Source organism: Raphanus sativus, chromosome 7, assembly GCF_000801105.2.
Source record: "Raphanus sativus cultivar WK10039 chromosome 7, ASM80110v3, whole genome shotgun sequence".
Taxonomy (NCBI): domain Eukaryota; kingdom Viridiplantae; phylum Streptophyta; class Magnoliopsida; order Brassicales; family Brassicaceae; genus Raphanus; species Raphanus sativus.
In genome coordinates this window covers 6011174-6028480 of record NC_079517.1, presented here as the reverse complement: position 1 = coordinate 6028480, position 17307 = coordinate 6011174, and the positions used below count along the sequence as shown (strand labels likewise).

At 34.7% G+C, this 17307-nt stretch overlaps 4 protein-coding genes and 2 long non-coding RNA genes across 7 annotated transcripts; 3 read left to right on the top strand and 3 right to left on the bottom strand.

The window, feature by feature from the left end:
• Positions 1-618: 618 nt before the first annotated feature.
• LOC108815254 (phenylalanine N-monooxygenase) lies at positions 619-5387 on the bottom strand. Of its 2 annotated transcripts, XM_056990640.1 has the most exons (4): positions 3936-5387; positions 3801-3854; positions 2735-3260; positions 619-719 (listed from the first exon to the last, which is right to left on the bottom strand). In XM_056990640.1, the coding sequence occupies exons 1-4, from the start codon at positions 4767-4769 to the stop codon at positions 619-621; spliced, it is 1515 nt and encodes a 504-aa protein (XP_056846620.1). In that variant the 5' UTR covers positions 4770-5387. The 2 variants fall into 2 exon arrangements, with proteins under 2 accessions (XP_056846620.1, XP_056846619.1); XM_056990639.1 differs by having other exon boundaries at positions 3801-5387.
• Positions 1615-2312, top strand: LOC130497660 (uncharacterized). Its single transcript, XR_008936657.1, has 2 exons — positions 1615-1872; positions 2045-2312. It is a non-coding gene; the product is annotated as an uncharacterized LOC130497660 (long non-coding RNA).
• Positions 5203-6320, top strand: LOC108817169 (uncharacterized). The gene is made up of 2 exons (XM_018589786.2): positions 5203-5575; positions 5656-6320. The coding sequence occupies exons 1-2, from the start codon at positions 5203-5205 to the stop codon at positions 5748-5750; spliced, it is 468 nt and encodes a 155-aa protein (XP_018445288.1). The 3' UTR covers positions 5751-6320.
• A 3933-nt stretch (positions 6321-10253) lies between these two features.
• LOC108814137 (probable chalcone--flavanone isomerase 3) lies at positions 10254-11629 on the top strand. Its single transcript, XM_018586638.2, has 5 exons — positions 10254-10413; positions 10538-10621; positions 10701-10859; positions 10976-11202; positions 11315-11629. Coding segments are annotated over exons 1-5 (630 nt in total). The 5' UTR covers positions 10254-10412; the 3' UTR covers positions 11474-11629.
• A 198-nt stretch (positions 11630-11827) lies between these two features.
• LOC108814130 (RING-H2 finger protein ATL73) lies at positions 11828-12898 on the bottom strand. Its single transcript, XM_018586633.2, has one exon. The coding sequence runs from the start codon at positions 12573-12575 to the stop codon at positions 12048-12050; it is 528 nt and encodes a 175-aa protein (XP_018442135.1). The 5' UTR covers positions 12576-12898; the 3' UTR covers positions 11828-12047.
• A 2454-nt stretch (positions 12899-15352) lies between these two features.
• Positions 15353-16240, bottom strand: LOC130497617 (uncharacterized). Its single transcript, XR_008936619.1, has 3 exons — positions 16091-16240; positions 15959-16015; positions 15353-15766 (listed from the first exon to the last, which is right to left on the bottom strand). It is a non-coding gene; the product is annotated as an uncharacterized LOC130497617 (long non-coding RNA).
• Positions 16241-17307: the final 1067 nt, after the last annotated feature.

Here is a 17307-nt window from a genome sequence, read left to right as displayed (position 1 = left end):
ATGTTTCCTCGAAATTTCCTCACAATATTGTGAGGAAATTTCGAGGAAACAGGGTTTGAGGTTTTGAAAACATCGATTTTTTCCTCTATGTCATTTCTTATACAAATGTAATTCATACTAATGAGGTTTCTTTGTATATATGATCATAAACAATGAAATAATACAATTACAAAAATAATTGTAATTATTTCCTTTAACGTTTATTAAAATGTATAAGTGTTTCTCTTATGTTGTGTGGTTTCCGTTCAATCCGCAAAACATTATTTTTGGTTTAAAACCCTTAAGTTTGACGTCATTTTTGTAATTGTGTTATTTCATTATTTTCATTTTTGTGGGAATACTTACAATTATTTTTGTAATTGTGTTATTTCATTGTTTATGATCATCTATACAAAGAAACCTCATTAGTATGAATTACATTTGTATAAGAAATGACATAGAAGAAAAAAATCGATGTTTTCAAAACCCCAAACCTTGTTTCCTCGAAATTTCCTCACATACTGAGGAAAAAGTTCCTCAATATCTGCGTGTTTTTTTGTAGTGTAGGGACTCGAGTGAAACCAATACCATTACATGAAATTCTTGCTACATTTTATACTAAAATGTTCACTTCCTCAATTAGGTTGAGTAAACGTGTGGAGCCAGACGAGGTGTTCCAACCGCGTGTAAAGGTTTCGCCATGAAAAGATCACTCTTGCTTTCCGAAGTGTCAATTTTATCTTCACACTACAAAAAAATGGTAGTATTACATCACTTAATTAGTATCAGAAAAATAAGCGATGTTAATTTACATCATTTATTGATAAATGATATATTTCAGAATCAGTTATGTCAAATGATGTTGTTATTAACTTATCTAGCATCATTTCAATGAAATTGACACAAAACTATATTAATTAACATCATTTCAAAATAAATGATACAAAATACAAGTTTACATCAATTAAATAATTGACACACTTATTAATCTGTACTAACATTACTTATAAAACGATGCAGAAGTAGTATCATTTCAATAAGTGATGTAATTTTTTGAATCAGTAATAAAATGATACTATAATAATTTTAGTTAATTATCAATATATGTAGTTCATTTGTTTTGGTTCAAAATTTTGATGACGCTAAATTTTTATATTCTTTAAATTTAAAATTATTCAATTTAAATTATATAAAGAAAATCAGTGTATTTATTTATTATCTTTAAAACTGTATTACTTTTATAATTGATTCATATGAGTTTTGAACATATTTAATATATCTAATATATATTTTGATAAATCCCATTTTCATCACTAAAATTACAACTGACAGTAAGTAATTATTTAATAACGAAACTAAAAAGCTCACATTTAAAATATCTGTACATATCTAATTAATTAAAATAGATAAGCTAATTAAAAGAAAACCAAAATTTACAATGAATATGCCAAATTTTCGCCGTAAATAAATGCTTCTGTTAATTTCAAATTTATTGCTTTAATTTTGTTTTGTAAAAATATTTTATGCTATTAAATACAATATTTTTTTTGTAAATTCATTAACTACAATATTTGTTATAAGAATTATAGTGGGTGATATCTCCTGATTTGTCTCCTATTTTATCTCACCCACAAACCCCACATAGTTTAAAACGCCAAAGTCTTCTTCTTCTTCTACAATATCTGTTAAACTCTTTCAACACAGTTTTAAAAAAGTTCTCAAATCTGACGCTTGATCATCTTTTATCATATTTTTCTTTAATCTTCTGCATGTTAAGTTTTTGATTTTCTCTAATATTTATTTTTCTTTGTTCTTGACATGATTTTTTATTTATAATAGTTATTGATAGCTAAAAAAAACATGAAGATATGGTGAACTTCAAGATCAATGGAGGTATGCATTTAATCATTATAAATGTGTGTTTCTCGGATAGTTTTCAGAAACAGAAAATAAAGATGCTTTAAATTGTTATGCTATTGATACTTATAACATTACCTTTACTCTAGAGGGGATTATCCAGAGTCTTCACTAAATTAAATATTCTAATCCTTTTTACATTTTGTAGGATAATTAAAAATATGTTCAAGTATCAAGATCCATCTCCATCATTGGACAATTTGCAGTTCTTATTCTACAAGGAGAAGACAAAGAGTATACAAAGAATACTAGAGTTTGTAAGATGGAATGAAGAAATTTGAAACAAAAGCAAGAATGATGGCTGAAATTTATATTGATTGTGTTTGTTTGATATGTTGTTTCCTCTCTTTTTTTGTAAATCATTTTTTTTATCGTAATGTGTAACAGAAAAGGTATAATGAAAGTTTTTAATTTTAGTTTTTCTATTGTAATATAATTGATATTGGAAAATATATTTTTTGTTATGTAAAATATAATTAATTAATAAAATAATAATTCCGTAATTATTTAACAAAATAAATTTTTATTAATCAAATATTTTTATTTTGTGGACGTAATTATTAAAATCTAATATTCTAATTGATAGAAATACTTACATCATTTAACATTAGTGATGTAAAAACTAACATCATTTATTATAAATGACACATATTAATATCATTTCTATAATTGATGCAAATAATTTATATTTTTACATCAATTATTCAGTGAATTGATGTAAATTATTTGCATCACCACTTTCAGAGTCATTTTTTTAAGTGATGTAAAATTCCTTTACATTATTTATAAATAATGCAAATATTAAAATAAATGATGTTAAACTGTCTTTTTTTTGTAGTGTCACCAGGCACTGATGACCACGTGAACCCTTGAATCAACCGAGCCAGCAGCATGTACGTCATGGCTGAGCCAATGTTTGAACCCATGCACCCTCTTCTCCCCGCGCTAAACGATATTAAATTAAGATCTGGATCGTTTAGCTCCACGTTTTGGTTATTGGCCAAATGTCTTTCAGGATCGAACTTAAGCGGATTAACCCACACGTTAGGGTTTCTCCCGATCCCTAAACGACTTATCAGCACGTGACTTCCCTTGGGAATGAAGTAACCGTCCACCACTGCATCGGCGGTCGACATGTGTGGGAGGTTGAACGGTGCCACTGGGTGTAGCCGGAACGCCTCTTTCACACAAGCCTTCAAATAGTTGAGACTTGGGAGATCGGATTCAAGGACAAAGCGGTTCTTCCCAACTACCCTATCGATCTCCTCCACGACTTTCTGCATGATGCTAGGCTCGTTAATCATCTCCGCCATGGCCCACTCTGCCGCATTTGACGGATTATCAACCGTCGCTAACATTAGTTCCTTCAAATCCAACCAAAATAATTAACAGCCAAAAATGTAAAGAAGTATTATCAAATGAAAAGAAGAGTACCGAAATATTCAAGTTATATATAAAATGGCCGAAATTTTCTAGTTATATACAAACAATGAAAACCTTAACTATGTAGTATATAATTAAGTTGATAAATATGCATACCACATAGTTAAGGTTTTCATTGTTTGTATATAACTATGTAGTATATAATTAAGTTGATAAATATGCATACCACATAGTTAAGGTTTCCACTTTAAGTGAAGTTCTAAGATTTTTATTTTGGTCCATAATATGTGATGTTCTCACTATTCTAGGTAAAATTAAATGTCATTCAAATTTTGTGACCAATTACAAAATCATGTACTATTTTGTTATTGGTTAAACTTGTTTTATTTAATGTGATTTTTATATAACCAAGATAAAGTGCATAAAATTTTGTATTTTCTTAATAATTGTGTAAAAACCTTAAACATCACTTAAAATGGTACAGAGGGAGTATATATAATTAAGTTGATAAATATGCATACCGTCACTTGTGCTTTGATTTCTTCATCGGATAGAGCAGGCTTCCCATTGGTGTCCTTTGCCAATATAAGCATGTCAAGAAAATTTTGAGGCTCGTTTATCTTCCCATTACGCCATTGCTCGAGTCTTTTATCGACAAAAGGATCGTTGTACTTACTTACATTCCTCATTGCGCCACTCACGACCTTCTCATGGCCTTCCAAGTCCAAGAACCTCAGCCACGGTACATAATCCGACAGTGCAAAGGCGTAAAGATGTGTTACAACCGTAAACAAAGAATCAACATGTTCAATCTCTTCGAACCCCGGACCAGAACCATCTTCACTTCCTTTGCCAAAATGTCTTACACCAAACAACATCTTCCGAGCTACATTGCCGCTGTATTGCCGCACCACATGCCTAACATCAATACCCTGATCAAAACCATTACCGTGGTTTTTGACACAGAGTTTATTGATGTACCGTACGAGGTTATCGGCCTCTTCGGTTCTCTTCTCGAGCGTCGATCTGAAGCTCTTTTGACACGTCACGTGAGATGCCACCACTCTCCTCATCTTCTTCCACTGCTCGCCTTGTGGCTCCACCGCAATGGTTAAGTACCCGCGGCTGCTATACTCCGTGCCCATGGTTAGCGGTCTAGTGGCGAAAATGGAGTCTTGCTTCTTCAGAATCTCCCTTGCAATCCGCGGGGATGTCACGGGAATGACGTGAGTATTGGCGAGAGGGATACATGCAATATCAGTGTTGAGTTCTTCCATGAGGGAATGTATCCACCGAAACACCGGTTTGTTCCTCCCTAGTATATCCGGTAGGTTTCCGATTAGAGGCCATGGTTTTGGTCCGGGAGGGAGAGGGAGGTTTCTTGTGTTTGAAGTCATTAATACGGTTTTCGTCGATTCCTTACGCTTCATTGTCAGTGCAAGGATGAGAAAACCTAGAACAAACGCAAGCAATGAGGCGGAGTCGAGCATTGTTGTTCTCAACTTGGGAAAGTTAATATATAGTATAAGTTCAATTGGAGTTTGAAGGGAATAGTTTTTATTTGTTTTTGAAGTGAGGTGATGAGGAGGAACTAAAACAAGGCTATTTATAGGCACTAGCTCTTGTTGTAAACGGTGAAAGTTAAATGTGCTTCTTTAGATGTTGGAAGAAAAACTTTCTCACGAATCCGCGATTTTGTCAATATCTCATGCATACCAGTTAATTTTTTTTTTTTTATCTTGGGTGACAATGCATGTATATTAGCCTAATTAAACTCTAGGGATATTGTCCTAAATATTGTATTGCCCGCCCTAAAGAGAAACTCTCTCAAGCCCGCATACCAAGGCGCCGTTCCGATGGATCTCCCCAGCTCCAACCACGCCGCTCTTCCCTCCTCTCTCTGAATCAGCTCTGTTTCTCTCCATGGCCAAGATGATGACTACTTCTCCATCTTGTCTCAGGCCCCCTCCAGATCCGCCGCCGCCGTTGTTCCTTTGCTTGATGCAGCCTTGCTCCTCCTCCGTTAAGATGTTGGTGACAGCTCTTCCACTTCCTTCACAGCCCAGGCCTCCTCCAGATCCGCCACGTCCAAGCACTTTCCGGTTGAAACTCCCTCCCGTCAAGCCACCAGAACCTCCAGATCCACCAGACGCCTCCGTCAGCCTCGTTCTTCTTAGAATCTTCGTTAATTTCTCCAGCTCTTCTCCACAAGTTACTCAAATCCTAGATTATATGTTTAATCTTTCAAGGGATTCAAGTAAGCTCAGTGATGGTGCTGTTGCTCTTGTGTTCACTGGTGACATTATCTTTGTCTACTGGCGTTCTTTTCCTGTGGTATACAGGTTGTATCAAGCGTTCTTTTCCTGTGGTATACAGGTTGCATCTTTATCAGCTCGGGAATGGTCTTCTCACAGATCTTATTCAAGCCTTCCTTTTATCCATCCGCTTATAGACGTCCAGGTTCACCTTAGCTCCTTGCTCTCTGGTCATCCTTATTCTTTTGAATGGGATGCAATGCTAGATGTGTTGGTGATTCCGGCTTTAGTTGGTAATGTACTGATGGACTCAGTGTCCTTTGGCTTTATCTTTGTGTCTCCTAGTGGTTTTTATGTTGTGGTTATACAACTCTTCACTGCAGTATGCAGTCCTATTATTGTATTCAACCTGGTTTGTGGTGCAGCGTATGTGTCTTTCTCCTTTTGGTGGCAGTTGAAAGAGAAAATCATTGGGATGTGTTACTTGGTGAATATGGTTATGGCGGGTATTGATTGCCCGCTTGGCTCTTGTTTGGAGCAGTCTCTTTTCCCAATAATACTTCATTTATGGAGTGGATGGGATGAACATGTGTGGCTGGTATTGCAAGGATTCTCCTCTCGGCTAACACTCTTCCCTGCCTTTAGTGCAGTGGTTGTGACTCTTAGGGTTACACGAGATGCAATCTTTCAAGAAACTTATGAAACTGCTGTGATGCGATTTCTAATGTTTACTTGTTGTGATCTGTATTTTCATTTTATCTTATGTTTTAGCTGTTTCGTACTCTATTTGGCTCTTGTAGCTTTGTTGTACTCTCCTTTCATGGAGGTTAAACTCTTCTAAGTTTAATACAAGTTGGTTTGATCAAAAAAAAAAAAAAACTCTAGGGATATTTTTTTATTATATATCATTCAACCAGCCATTATAATTTTTTAAAATACGATCAACGCATGAAGAATAGTTAAACTTGAAAGCTATATTTATTAATCACGAAATTAACTAAAATTTGCAACATTTTAAATTTCCATCGTAATGGAACTTGGAACTTTTTTTTTTTTTGAAAAAACTTCTTATGTCAGGTCAGGTGCACTAAATTCTATAGTATCCTATAATGGAGATTAAATATTTCACTAGTCTCGATTCTAAGAGACCATAACCATTGGTCAATTGTGGTCCAGAACAGTTCAGTTGTGGTTACTGTAAACGTTTTAAGTATTGAAATTCTCGGCCTTCCCGAAGCATGATGACAAACTAAAAATTAGTTTAGACATAGGATCGAAACTTTCCTGATTTGGAACAGTCGGTGTCTCGTACATCACTGGGCGGTCATAAAGGAACAACAGTCGATGTCTCGTACATTAGTTGCCGGTCATAAGAGGAACAACACTCGGTGTCTCGTTTACTATTCAGTGTCTTACAACGTGTCAGTCCGTCGGCTTACGACTGTATACCATGTGGCATTTTTGGCGTGTTTGAGTTTCTTATCAAGTACTCTTGAATCATGGGTGTTATGCATCATCAAATCCTTTTCCATTTTTAGGTACAGTCACGTTTAAAATACTAGGGGCTTCAAGAATTGGGCTATCAAGTTATAAATAAATATATGGCCCCTTTAGGTTGTTATATTTAACTGTTATTTATCGGGTTTCGCCTTGGTTTGGGTTCGTGTTTTGCAAATCCAATCCATAATCAGACAAGCAAACATAGGCGTTCAGGCAGGGGAACGTCGCCTGGTTTGTCCCGTTCGAGTTTAAAAACATTGATACCAAATCTATACTATCTATCTTATTAAAACAGAAACAGTCTGTTGCACCTAACATTTATTTTGTAAGTTTTTAAATTAAATACATCTTTATATTTTATAGTTAAACATACATTAATTCACTAATGTTCCTTTCTTTATACTACTATCCATGTTTTCAAACAATATACTTATTTCTTTATACTACAATCAATATTTCCAAACAATATATTTTTTATACTACTACCAATGTTTCCAAATAATACAATAATTAATCTTAGTTATTTTATATTTATCATTTTCTCTTTAAAATTTTGTAGAAACGTCATAATTTCATAAATTGCAAAATAGTGAACTTTAAAATTTCGATTATAAGATTACAAATTATGAAACTATTACAATTTAAATCCAATTAGATTACATATCGGTCATCCATCAGTTCAATCGGTTAGTCTCGGGTTTTAGTGATTTTTTAATATGAATATTTTAAAAACATAAATTGAATTGTCAGATCTCCGGATTAACCGGTATAATCACAATCGGGTTGAATTTAAAAATACTGATTTAAATGCAAAAATATTTTAAATACACACTCTTTAAAAATAACCAAAATATTTGTTAAATTATTAGTGAAATTTTTCATCGTAAAATATCCCGCGCTTCAAAAGCGCGGGTCAAGATCTAGTTAAAACAGAAACATTCTGAAAAATCTACTTAAACAAAGTTGTTGGACCCTTTTATTAGATTTAACATTTTTGGTCTTACCTTATATATTTGTAACAATTAATAATTAACTCCCATATATCTATCCGATGATTACTCATTTCTCTAACAATAAGATAGTATAAAATATCTTTACCAACGCAGAAAGAATCAAATTACAGAAACTCAGCCCTTCATGCATATTTATGCATGCAACCGTCCATATATACTATTTATATAGTATTGTTTATACCTTTTGATTAAAATAAAATCATATCCGATTTACTACAATCAATATATATATATATATATATATATTATTTTCATAATAAGCTGTCTATAATGTTATACACTATATTTTTTGCTCATAATCTACAATATTTAGATATTAACTTTTTTGAATATTTAGATATTAATTATTAAAATGAGTTAGCAATATCATTAAGTATATTTTACCATGTTATCTTACATTATATAGTTTCAATTTTTTTTTAAAGTTGATAAAACATGTTCGCAAATCATATGTTAAACAAAATCATATATATATAGTTTTTATAAATAAAAAATAGATTAAACATTAGATTAAAAAAATTATTAAGAGATTTAATAACTATAAAATCCCCTACAAATATGTCTATTGAATTAGCTAAACAATCTACCAATTAAATCTTAAGTCATATCAATTTTAAAATATAACTTTTATAAAATATGTACAAAATATAATGAGAGAGTATGTTTGGGTATTCTGGTCGGTTCATTTGTATCTTGATTCTTTGGCTCCTAAACATTCGGATCCAAGTAGATATTTAATTTTTTTACTCAGGTTTAAATCGGTTCTTTTCATGTCTAGATCGATTAGGAATCATAATTCAAATAATGTAAAATACATTAATATTTGGGTACGAAACAGGTGTAGATCGGTTCAGACATTTAAGATCTGAAAATATTAGAAATATTCGATAACCTGAAAAATTATCTGAATCTTGAAAAATATTCGAAAACCCAACAATACCTAAAAATTTATTTCAAATACCTGAAATAGATCTCGAATGCTTCTTGAAATATAACCTGAGAAACCAAAAATATCCAACTTTTTATCTAAATATCCATAATATATTTTAAAAAATTTAGAATTTTACCTAAAACCTGAAAGTATGACTAGAAACTCAGCACCCCCCCCCCCCCAAAAAAAAAAGAGAAAAAAACATATGTAATACCAAAAACATATCTGAAATACCCAACTATACCTAATATAATATGTACAAAACATTTCATGTATTCAAGATACCTGCACGGGTCTTGGGTATGATCCGTACGGAACCAAGATCCACTGATCCAAAAAACCCAATATGTACATTTCTTTGGACTGGGATCTAATCGTTTTTTTCTTTTTTTTGGATTCGAGTAAATGCCTAGGTTTAAAAGAGTGAGTTATATAAAATGTACATAAAATCTCAAATAAACTAATTCATAAATTATGTAATTTTAAACAGATTATCTTCTTCGATATAATAAGATTTTGTAATATAGCAATGTACAACAACTCCAAAATATTAATGTATATCGAAATTTGTTTTCAATCCAAAAAATTCACGCTTCGAATGTGTGGATTAAAATATAGTCTATTCTATTAAAATATGAACATGACCTATTGATATTGGTGTGGTCTATTTATTTTAATACAATTATTAAAACTTCTTATTAATTATTTAAGAGAAATATTATACAAAAAAAAAACACAAATATGACTAAAACGTATAAATATGAAATTAACTTTTTAAAAAATATAAAACAATAAATATATCCGCCCTTTTAAAGCGGGTCAGAATCTAGTTTACTTTTAAAACTTTCAAATCCTTTGTTGATTAGTTAAAAAATTGTAACACGTAATTTTTTTTTCTTTTAAACATTCCACATAAAATTGATTTTGTAAAATGACTTTTAAAAATGAATTAAGAAAAATCCGAGACTTCAATTCCACAAAATAAACATAAGTTCCAATTGTTTTCTTTTGCTTAAAAAGTTTATGTATGTTTATTCATGTTTCTACATATTTTGCATCTTACTACTTTATCTACTAGCACTGTTATGTATATCTCCATTGGTAGGTAGGACGAGTGGTTGTGGACTGGCTGGTTAACCTAAATACGTGGCCTCTTGGTGGGTCGCTGAACATTTGTCACAAGCATTTAATAAAAATGCGTGTGTTTAGAAAACAATACACCTAATCAGAAAAAGAATGCATTTTCATTTAGATCACAATCTTTGAACGTTAGCAAAAAAATGTGTTACCTACCACCAGTCTCTTGCTTGCTATATAGATATTCCACATTAAACGTTATATGAATCATTTCTGCAAGATCATAAAAACTGAATATCAAACTAGCTGCTTGTAAACATCTACACTCTCAACCTCAAGCACACAATAAGAAAAGAAAGTAAGTATAGACTTCTTGCATTTTTTTCATTAATTAAGTTTTTCATTCTTGTCTTATTCCGGAAATTTTGTTACTCCTAACCATTTTGTTAATCTGTGTGCACATGTGACTGTTGATCAACCAGTGGGAACAGAGATGGTAATGGTTCACGAGGTTCCTTTTCCTCCACAGATCATCACTTCCAAGCCCCTCTCCCTTCTTGGACAAGGTTTTCTTCAAAAACATTAACATGAAAATAATGTAATAAAATATGATGGTCACTAAGATATATGATCTTTTTTCTGTAGGCATCACTGACATCGAGATCCATTTTCTCCAAGTGAAGTTCACGGCCATAGGAGTTTACTTAGATCCATCAGATGTTAAAACCCATCTTGACAAATGGAAAGGCAAGACCGGAAAGGATCTCGCCGGCGATGACGACTTCTTCGACGCCCTGGCCTCCGGTAAACTTAATCAGTCCATCTTACTTGTGGTTTATTTCAGTACAACTGTTTATACCCGGTTTCACCAAAATGGAACCGGTTCTGCTGTTTTCCGTCCGGTTCATATTATATTGCAGGGGAGATTGAGAAAGTTATAAGAGTGGTGGTGATAAAAGAAATAAAAGGAGCTCAGTACGGAGTGCAGCTAGAGAATGCGGTGAGAGATCGTTTGGCTGCTGAGGATAAGTACGAGGAGGAAGAAGAAACCGAGCTCGAGAAAGTTGTTGGATTTTTTCAGTCTAAGTACTTCAAGACTCATTCTATCATTACTTACCGTTTCTCAGCCAAAGATGGCATTTGCGAGGTATGTATCTTTAACGTCTATCATTTTAAATTGGTTTGAACTTTTTGAAGTAAAATACCTAGTGAGTTTCTTAGCCTAGCATAAATGGTTTTACTTATTGACTTGTGTAAAGATCGGATTTGAGACGGAAGGTAAAGAAGAGGAGAAATTGAAAGTAGAGAATGCTAATGTGGTGGGGATGATGCAGAAGTGGTACTTGTCTGGAAGTAGAGGAGTTTCACCGTCCACCATCGTCTCCCTCGCCGATTCTCTGTCCGCAGTTTTAACCTAAAACTACTTATATAAGCACCTATCATCTTGTTGCCCCAAAAATAAGCACCTAGCATCTATGTGTGTGTTTATGTTGTTGTATTATGCCGTTCTTAAGCGAGACATCGTGTTAATTGGTTATATCTTTATAAAATGTTTAATGGCTGTCTTTATAAAATTCACAGAGCAACGTTGTTTAAATTATAAACATATACCAAACTTATTGCAGTCCGCAGCTGATCAATCCAATCATAAATTATTATCGAAATCATTAGTTAAATAGTATATGAAACCATATAATTAATTGAACATGTACAGTTCCATTTAAACTTTTTTTGTCAACGTACAGCTTTGGTTAACTAATTACATATTTACATTTATTTCATTCAAAATCGAACTTTGTCCGAACTAAAGTCTGACCGAACCGAATCGATCAGAATCTGTTATAATTTCGGTTTTTTACATTCCCCACAACAAAGAAAGAAACCCAACCGGAAAACAGATTACAAAAACAAAATATTATGTACCAAACAACCAATGACCAAATTAAATGAGGAAACCCCATCTAAGCAAAATATTACCCTAGTGACTCTGTGTTACGCTGCGACCGTCCCGTCATCATCCCGAAGGAAACCATCGGCCAGAGTTTGATGTAGAATGAGTGGTTGTCTGCAAGTGGGACAAGAGGAATGCGACCGCAACCAAGTGTCGATGCACTTCACGTGGAAGCCATGGTTACATTTGGGCAAAACCCTAACTTTTTCTCCCTCCACAAAATCTCCTAGGCAGATCAAACACTCCGTGGCTTTCGTCTTAAGCTCCGAGCTGTATGAATCAACGGGAATACGCTTCAAATCCCGTTTCTTGATCCCCTTTGCTACGTTTGCGTTTGGGTTGGATTCAGTTGGATCTTCGTTGGGCGTGGATCTCCCTGTGCAGCGAAAGACACATCGCAAGAACGAATTGAGACCAAGGGCACATATCAAGGCGCATAGAAGAGCCGCTAGGATGATCACCATGTTTGTTTCCAAGGTAGCCATATTCTTGTTGTCGCCGTTAGAGCGGTTTGCATCAGTAGCTGAAATTGTCGAGGTTGCTTGCGTCTCAAGTAAAAACCTGCCCATCTTTCAGAGACGGAGAACTCACCTTCAGTGCGCTTTTTATTGCTCCAGGTAGTTCTTCTAAGTACGAGGGTAGCTTCTCCTTCTCTTTTTTTTGTTTACTCCTCAGGTTTGACCTTTGATTGATACCTGAAACTCAAAGCCCAATCAATTTCGTTCTTCACAAAATTCATGGAGATATCAAAGCTCGATTTTTTTCTTTGTGCATGGTTGGATTTTTCTTTCGAGTTTTACACGAGAAAGGAAGTACAAGCTGTCTTATAACTAAGAGGTGTACATGAATGGCAAGTGCGAGAGAGAGGATGATAACTAAAAGGGTCGGTCCAAGAAATCTATGGTTAGATTTTCTGTATATTATATTAATATTTAAAGAGAGAAAAACTATGGGTTATATTTTGTTGGATTTGTTTGATTAGTAATAGGGACAAATATCAAGGACATGGCCAAAAAGACAACTAATAATGCAGAATATATCGTTCAGTAGATATTACAAATTGACGTATAACAAACACAAAATCAGTGGTCTTAAGAGCTTTGGAATCAAGACAAAGGAAAGGAATACCACTCTCATTTAGAAAGGAATTAGTGAGAGACGAGGAATTAATTAAAGAAGCATTCAAAATTGTTTTTTTTTGTGGTATGTTGGGGTATCAGATTCTCAACTAATCAATGGTGATTTCATACAATTGGATTTTATTCTGTATTTTACATTACTGGTTACGATTTATATTTCATATACATATTGAGTATAATGGTCAAGTGCAGTTTCATCTTAAGATGTGTAATTAACAAGAAGAGACCACTATATATTTAAAGAAACAAAAATATGAAATTTTGTTAATTTGCAAACTAAACCAACATCTATTGTTTTCTTAATATTAATGGTTTATAGAAGTGATCCAATCTTTAACAATGTGACTACAGGGTGGATGTAAACTTTTGCCAGTTTTGGTGGAAAGCAGTTCAGTTATCAAAAGATCAACAGTAGGAAATAAAGTTACTTACTGATATTATATCTTCGGGGTTAAAGTTACCAAAAGTATGCAACGTATTAGTTGGATTTGAATCGGATGGTCCATATAAAGGGGAGAAAGAAGAATCTGGGTGGACGCTTTGGTCCACATATATAAGCAACGTCCAATTAAACACACTCTGATGTACGAATCAAATAGATCCACATGCTCACGCAATAGAGACAACTACTTGTCTCTATTAGATCCACTGCCTCCAAAATTCCATATTATTACTTCATAAGACTCATATATGAAACTTTAAAATATGATTGTTAGATTTCCATATTTGAGGTGAGATGGAATCTAGAATAATATGCAAAATTATGATATTGTATTTGGTCCAGTATGGTAATCTGATGATTGTAGTTTGTCCATTTTCAGAAAACATCTCAGTGCTTATTTATCTAGGAGAAGTTATATTGTATATGCTTTGTGGGTATAGTAGCTAGCTCTAGGTTAGTCAGCTTGAAATAGTTTTTTTTTTTGAAACACTATTGAACTCTAGGTTAGTCAGCTTGAAATAGTTAGGTTTAATAATTAAAGCGTTAAAAGCTATATCACAACCCAAACCTGCAAAATGGTGAATATGACTGAAAGTATGAATAAATCTAGTTTTGTTGGGTTAGATTTCGTTATGGTTTTCTTAATCAACCATATCAACAAAGAGTTGTAGTCTACTGTTTGACTGTTTTGAAAAGTTCAATAGTTGCTTGCTAGATATCAGTTTCACTTTTCTTTTTTTTTTGATCAAATATCAGTTTCACTTTTCAAGCATCAGAATCACGAGTTTGTTTCTGCAGGCTTTGATGGGCCTAAATCATTGCTCCATCATAGCCCATTTCAAAGGCGGCTGATCAACTGATAATTGATTGAGAGAAAGTCTGTTACCGGAAACAACGGACGGTTCCATGTTGATCTTAGGGCTGGGCATTCGGGTCGTCGGGTCGGGTTTGGGTCGGGTCTTTTTGGGTCCGAGTCTTTCGGGTCTAGGAGTTTAGGATCCGATAGGGTAATTTCAAATTTTCGGTTCCGGGTCGGTTCGGGTCGTACCAGGCCCGGCTCGGGTCGGATTAGATAGTTGGACCCATTCGGGTAACTAGAATTTATCGGTTCGGTTCTGGGTCGGGTTCGGGTCGAGTTCGGTTCGGGTACGACCTAAAAAATACCTAAAAATACAAAAAAGTCTGAAAATATTAATATATCCGAAAATATTTGACATTTTTTTTAAAAAATATATATTTTATTATATTAAAATGTATATATATACTAAACTATGCGAGATAGAACAATAATTGGTTGTCTCCTAGTGGTTGACCCCTTTGATCTGTAGATAAATAACCCGTCTTCGACGCCCCCTCGATACATTTTATTTAATTTACATTATTAATTCGGGTACACGCCGGTTTCGGGTTCGGGTCGGATTAGGTCCAAAACCTGCGGATCCTCTACAACAAGACCCGGTAGAGTAATTTGACCGGGTCGGTTTCGAGTCGGATCTTCAGATCCGGATAAAATGTCGAGGCCTATTGATCTATATGTTCAGTTTCATAGTGTCATACGCCGAGTACGTCTGCTTCTGATTATGTCATCTCACATATCTTTTCTTCTGTACTATTTATTTAGTTTTTTTATCTTTTCTTCTGTACTATTTATTTAGTTTTTTTTCTAACACTCCGTACTATTTATTTAGTTATACCCAAGTAACTTATGCTATATATACACTGACAAAAAATGAGTATAAATGTCGAACAAAGAAAACCTTAAGAATCTATATGATTGATTCAAGGATGCAACAAGCTTCATTTCATTTCTACATTTACCAAAAAAAAGTAAACAAACTTCATTCTTTTGTTCGTAATTGCTCTAACTTAGAGCTTAAAAGCAATTTCGTAAGACTGATACGATAATTCATGATAAATAAAGTGATGCCCAACTGTAGATCGAAACGAAGGGGTCCATTTGACGTATTTTCCAGAAGCGGTCAGAGTTGCGGTGCCTGTTTTGAGCTACGTTGTGTGGATGATCCTCAGTGGTGCCTCGGTGGTTCCCTCATCGTCTCGGCTACAAACTTTTGTCCACCAAACTATGCCTTAGCCAACGATAATGGTGGTTGGTGCAATCCTCCCCTTCAGCACTTTGACTTGGCCCAGCCTGCCTTTCTCCAGATCGCTCAGTACCGAGCTGGGATCGTCGCCGTCGCATTCAGAAGGTAAAACAAAAATATTTCAACCATAATATAGTGCAAAAAGTATTAAGTATTTTTCCATAATAGAAACCTTACTATTTTTTGTCATGTACGTACTGATAATAATTAACAGGGTTCCATGTGAGAGACCTGGAGGGATAAGGTTTACTATAAACGGTAATTCGTACCTTGATCTTGTGCTGATCACAAACGTGGGTGGTGCTGGAGATGTTATGGCTGTAGCTCTGAAAGGATCCAAGACTAATAAGTGGCAGTCCATGTCGAGGAACTGGGGACAAAATTGGCAAAGCAACACTTACCTCAGAGGTCAAAGCCTTTCTTTTCAAGTCACTACGAGCGATGGTCGGAGTGTTGTGAGCTACGATGTTGTTCCTAAGGATTGGCAGTTCGGTCAAACTTTTGAAGGAGTTCAATTCTAGATTCCGTATGAAGAGAAAATTAATATATAGATTTACTCAACAAGAATCAAATGAATGTGTGTTTAAGGCAAAGCATGTACGCTTACTCAAAAGGTTACGTATGGTTCGGATCATATATAAGTAGCTATCTTTTATAGTCATATAAGAAAGGCACTGAAGAAATTAATGTAGTTGGAAAAGTCAATTTAATTATATACATATCAAATCCCCGTCTAGTACACAAGGTCATTAATAAACAAGAAAATACTACAAAATCGTAAGGCAAAATTAAGGATAAATGCATCTGATCATGATATATAATATCAGGTCATTTTTTTTTTTCCGCAAATTGGATTTATAGAGAGAGCATAGCCCATAAACACTTACAAGACCAATATATGAGGTCCAAACCTTAATAATGGGTCACAAACAGACAACCCAACAAAAACGTACAACAAAACTGAAGAGGCAAAGCCCAAAACCGAAAGGCCCACGCACTGGATCTTATCCTCAACAGTGCAGGACACGAGGCGGCGCTTTACTCTTCAACTTCCCCATCGCCGGCGACCTACTCCGCGATTAGCCGGATTCGCCCCGGAAACCACCATCACTCGTTTCGTCGGAGCTCAGAACCCCGCAGAGCCTCCGACTAGACCATCTTTTCACTTCCACGCTTTGCTTCAGCTTCAAAGAGACTCCTCGATCCAATCGATGTCTCCACTGACTAAACAAAGTCGCAAACCAAACCGATCATCATCGCTATGTCTTCACGCCAGAGGATTCCATCGATACCTCGATACGGACTCTGACTTTGAACCACATCACACACTAGACATGCGAAACGATAACCCCAACTTTCTTCCTTTGAACTTCGTCACCGATGTCGGAAGGCTTCATCGTCAACCGAAAAAACCAACCGCCATGACCCAAAACACCAACGTAAACGGCACGCCGCCGATCAATACCCAAAAGAACTGGTAGCTTTAACCCAAAAAGCCTTGGGTTGCTAAACGGCAGTGCAGAACTTTCTTAGCTTCCACCCTCCGTGAACAAAGACCGGCGAAAACGGAGACGAGAAGGATTCCCCTTCCCGGAAACTAAAGACGGCGACGGTGGAA

Coding starts and splice junctions, on each gene's coding strand:
- LOC108817169 (XM_018589786.2), top strand. CDS start 5,203: ATGGCCAAGATGATGACTACTTCTCCATCTTGTCTCAGGCCCCCTCCA. Junction 5,576..5,655: donor TGTTGCTCTTGTGTTCACTG/GTGACATTATCT, acceptor TGTGGTATACAG/GTTGCATCTTTATCAGCTCG.
- LOC108814130 (XM_018586633.2), bottom strand. CDS start 12,575: ATGGGCAGGTTTTTACTTGAGACGCAAGCAACCTCGACAATTTCAGCT.
- LOC108814137 (XM_018586638.2), top strand. Junction 10,622..10,700: donor CCTCTCCCTTCTTGGACAAG/GTTTTCTTCAAA, acceptor TTTTTTCTGTAG/GCATCACTGACATCGAGATC. Junction 11,203..11,314: donor CCAAAGATGGCATTTGCGAG/GTATGTATCTTT, acceptor ACTTGTGTAAAG/ATCGGATTTGAGACGGAAGG.
- LOC108815254 (XM_056990639.1), bottom strand. CDS start 4,769: ATGCTCGACTCCGCCTCATTGCTTGCGTTTGTTCTAGGTTTTCTCATC. Junction 3,261..3,800: donor AAATCAAAGCACAAGTGACG/GTATGCATATTT, acceptor TTGGATTTGAAG/GAACTAATGTTAGCGACGGT. Junction 720..2,734: donor GTCATCAGTGCCTGGTGACA/CTACAAAAAAAA, acceptor TGTAGTGTGAAG/ATAAAATTGACACTTCGGAA.